At 54.8% G+C, this 4,495-nt stretch overlaps 1 protein-coding gene across 1 annotated transcript in view; it reads left to right on the top strand.

Moving 5' to 3' along the window:
• The window catches only part of IGF1R (insulin-like growth factor 1 receptor), a 117,571-nt gene extending 114,481 nt beyond the window's left edge, over nucleotides 1–3,090 (top strand). Inside the window, exon 21 of the mRNA XM_014545431.1 lies at nucleotides 2,902–3,090. Coding sequence (XP_014400917.1) covers nucleotides 2,902–3,072 — 171 coding nt within the window. The 3' untranslated portion in view covers nucleotides 3,073–3,090. The remainder of the gene's footprint in view (nucleotides 1–2,901) is intronic.
• Nucleotides 3,091–4,495: the final 1,405 nt, after the last annotated feature.

Raw genomic sequence — 4,495 nt, 5'->3', positions numbered from 1 at the left:
CTGCGTGAGGACCTGCGCCTCGGCGACGCCTCCCTCCCACCCCGCCTTGGCAGGGCCCACTGCGGCTGCTCAAGCTGACGTCTCTGTGAAATGTTTCACGGATGCCACCCATGCTCACCTTCTCCGCGCGGAGTTGGTTGTTTTTTTTTAATAAGGCAACACGACATCGGTTTCTGTTTTTTTTTAAAATATGTCTTTATTGATCTCAGAGAGGAAGGGAGAGGGAGAGAGAGGTGGAAACATCCATGATGAGAGAGAATCATGCATCGGCTGCCTCCTGCACGCCCCCTACTGGGGATCGAGCCCACAACCGGGGCATGTGCCCTGACCGGGAATCGAACCCGGGACCCTTCGGTCCGCAGGCCGATGCTCTATCCACTGAGCCAAACCAGCCAGGGCTGCACGGCGTGCCTTGGCTGTGATCACCACCTCACGCACGCAGTAGGTAGGTGGTGTGCAAGCCGGAGCGGGCAGGGCTGTGGTCCCCCAGCCCCCTGGGCCCGTGTCTGAACGAGGCAGCTTATCTCGGCGCAGCAGCTCCGTGTAGGGACGTGTAGTCTTGTCCCTACCCGGGTGCGGGGCTGTGTACGCCCTCCCCCGCCCCCACCAGCGGGGAGTTCAGTGAAGGACGCTCCGACGCACCAGAGCTGACCGGCTGTAGAAAATGTGCTTTTTCGAAAGACGAGTTCCATCGGCTCATAAATCCTCCTAGGATCTGCTGCAGACTTTGCTTGTGGAGAGGGTGTGAACAGGCCTGGGATCCCACAGCGTCCGACAGACTTCCTTTTAGGGACAGCACTGTGCTGGGCGGGCTGGGACGCTGGGATGGTCTGAAGGAGGCATCAGGCCCTGGCCGCTGTCGCTCAGTGGCTAGAGCGTCTGTCGGCGGACGGAAGGGTCCCAGGTTCGATTCCGGTCAAGGGCACGTACCTTGGTTGCAGGCTCGATCCCTGGCCCTGGTCAGTGCGGCACCCAGAGCTCATCAGCTGGCCACAACGGCCCATGTTTCGGGCCCACAGGCCAGACGGCCTCTGTCCGACTCCTCCGCTCCCCGTAGGAGCTCGAGAGCAGCTGCAGACACTGTAAACAAATGAGCCTGTTCCTGTTGCCACTAAACTTGATTTATTAGAGCAGGCGGCAGAGCAGTCGGCAGGCCTGGCTCCCACACCCCCCTCCCTCGGGGTCACATCCGTCTGACCTCCCTGACCCCTTTCTCCCCACGCCTTTCAAGGCAGCCAGCCTGGCCGGCCTGGGAGCTGTCTCTTTGCAGGCTGCGGTCTGTGCCCCACCGCTTCTCTCCCTGGGGCCACAGGGTGGTCTGTTGGTCAAGTGGTCACCCCAACAGATGGCGGGAAGCCATTTCGGGGTGCTTTGATCTTCCTAGATGTGAGGAGCTCCAGTTGGCCTTTTTAAAAAAATATATTTTATTGATTTCAGAAAGGAAGGGAGAGGGAGAGAGAGAAACATCAGTGATAAGAGAGAATCATGGATCGGCTGCCTCCTGCACGCCCCCTACTAGGGATGGAGCCTGCAACCCGGGCCTGTGCCCTGACCAGGAATGGAACCGTGACCTCCTGGTCCATAGGTCGATGCTCAACAATTGAGCCCCACTAGCTGGCCTAACATGTATTTTTAAAATCTTCCTCTCAACATCTGTACGTGTAGCCTTGCAGACAGGAGTCAACAGCGGACCACGTGCCCTGCTGGTGTGGCTCAGTGGGTGACAGTTGACCTGTGAACCAGGAGGTCATGGTTCGATTCCCTGTCAGGGCACATGCCTGGGTTGCCGGCTCCATCCCCAGTAGAGGGTGTGTAGGAGGCAGCCGATCCATGATTCTCTCTAAGATACTCGCAACTTCCCTCTGGATTTGAGCTGGAGGCAGGCGGCCTCGGGAAGGGCCAGCGTGCTACCCCAGGGGGAGCCTGGCTGAGCGTTAAATCAGCACTGGGAGAAGGAGAAGCTGAAAAACAGATCCTGGTGACATCTGAACCCTGAATCCAGCGGGTCCCAATACTGGACCCTACTCTTCCACTTTGTACTTTCATAAGCCAATTGTTTCCCCTCGCTGTACAGGCCGTTCAAAGCTGATTTTCTATCACTGGCCGCTGAAAGATCCCTAACAGAGAGCCTGCCTCATAATCAGACAGGATTTTGAGAACCCTGTTGGGCTCCGTGTTCAAAAACATGGACCCTCCTGCTTCCTTCTGTTCACTGAAATCCCAAATACCACCTCCCTGCTGGAGCCTCCTCGGGTTGTCCTGAGCCAGAATTACCTACCACTTCATTTGTTGCCACAATAGAGAGAGTATACACTGATTTAGCACTGGTTTTATTCTGCCTTGAAACACAGTAGTTCTTTACAAGTCATTCACCAACACATATTAAACACTCTCTAGGTGTCATTTTTTGTGTCAGAGGTGTTTTTGTGTCAGGCACTCTGCTTAGCACTTCACATTCAACGGTTACATCATTGCATCTCCTAAAAACCCCACAGGTAAGTATGAATAGAGAAGTTCTCCCCTAAATTAGAAAGTGAAGGTGAGACACCAAGATCAAATAGATATAAAATTGCAAAATGAGTTACCAGATGTAGCTTTTAAAAGCAAATTCTTCAGAACTAGTTTTGCAACTCTAATCCTTGAAGTTTCGTAATCCACAAAGAGGCTATCAAAGACTCAACAAGTACTAAGAGAGGGTTTTAGGAAGACTTTTTTGTTGTTGTTGGAAATCCCATGCTGTCATTCACCTGCCAACACCCTCTCTGCCGTACACACACACACACACACACACACAGGGGATGTTCCTTTTTCAATATGCAAGCAGATTATTGCCCTGCCCAAACCCTTAACTGACACGGGCCTTTAAGAACCTTAATGACACTTAAAGCAACAGAATACTAGAGAATCGAGTCTCCTCACTCCTTCTCTGCCTCTCTCTCTCTGATCTCTCTCTATCACCGCGTGCTGGTCTACCACCGGGCCAGCTTCGACGAGAGGCAGGCGTACGCGCACATGAACGGGGGGCGCAAGAACGAGAGGCCCGTGCCTCTGCCCCAGTCCTCCACCTGCTGAAGTGGGACCCGGTCCCACGGAGCATCACCTGCCAACACACACACACACACACACACACACACACACACACACACAGGGGATGTTCCTTTTTTTCAATATGCAAGCAGATTATTGCCCTGCCCAAACCCTTAACTGACACGGGCCTTTAAGAACCTTAATGACACTTAAAGCAACAGAACACTAGAGAATCGAGTCTCCTCACTCCTTCTCTGCCTATCTCTCTCTCTCTCTCTCTCTCTCTCTCTCTCTCTCTCTCTCTGCTTCATAATGGAAAGAACATTTGCCACAAGCCTAGTCGATGGAAGAGAGGGCTGGCCGCCCCCGTGGCCCCCTCTTGCTCCCATGCACACCTGCCTGTCCCCGTGGGTCCTTCCCTAACACGCGTTGGAACGGCATTTTCCTTTTTAAAAACTGTACCTTCAACCTTTTTAGGGACACACGGCATTGACCAAGGGCCATCGTTCATCCCAGGCTGTTGCCGTTGGAACGCTGCCAAATTCTGCCAAAACCCGGGACTCCGTCCCTCGCACCTGCCCCCCTCCCCACCCCCATTTCCTGGTGGCGGGCGTGTGGGGTCTCCGGTCACTCCTGTGACAGCCACGCGGGCGGTGCCCTCCATCCTGTCGTCCCCGGGGATTCTGGGCAAGTCTCACGTCCACGCAGGTCAGTTTGCCTTTGACTAGGTTATTCTCTGGGGGAACTGGACGGACAGGGCCGGGCTTCCCGGGGCCACCTCCTAGCCCCAGGGACTCTGCCGCAGACAGGCCCTTTGAGGGAGCAAAGGTGGCTCACGTGCTAGTCTCCTGCCCCCCGCCCCAGAGCCCCTCCCGGCCCCCGAGGATGCAGAGGAGCAGGGGTTCCCTGGGACAGAGCCCAGTGGTTCACGCAGGTTTTCGAGCAAAGCAATGCAGACACCCCACCCCCCCCAGCCCCGTCTCGGGGAGGGCAGTGCGGGATGCAAGCTGCCCGAGCCTTCGACATGTTCCGTTCCCAGGACTCCGTGGGTCCTGCGGTTCCAGGTCAGACTCGAAACATTTGCGTACACATTTCGTCTTTCACGTCATCACTTTGATAACTTTTTTACGGTTCAGATCCTCATCTATACGTCTGTACAGAAAAAAAAAAAGACGGCTGCTATTTTTATTTTGTAGTTTTCGGTTATCTTTGTGGATCTATTCTATGAAAACTTTCAGGTCTCCCTCTTTCCCTCTCTGCTCTCTCTCTCTAAGCTTCTGCTTTCGACTAGATGCGTCTCTTCCTCTCTCCCCAGGAATGGGCTCTCGTAGATCGGCGTTTGCCATGGACTGCCTGTGATGCCTTTTCATAACTCTGCCCCCCGCTCTCTGCTTCCCCCGCCCCGGCCCCCTGCTAGATCTGTTACAACCTGTAGGCTCTGTGGGCACTGGGCTGGCTGGCGAGGGAG

The sequence above is a fragment of the Myotis brandtii genome, unplaced genomic scaffold, assembly GCF_000412655.1.
Source record: "Myotis brandtii unplaced genomic scaffold, ASM41265v1 scaffold409, whole genome shotgun sequence".
Lineage (NCBI taxonomy): Eukaryota > Metazoa > Chordata > Mammalia > Chiroptera > Vespertilionidae > Myotis > Myotis brandtii.
Note: the sequence above shows the minus strand (reverse complement) of the source record. Positions and strands in the feature narration are given on the sequence as shown.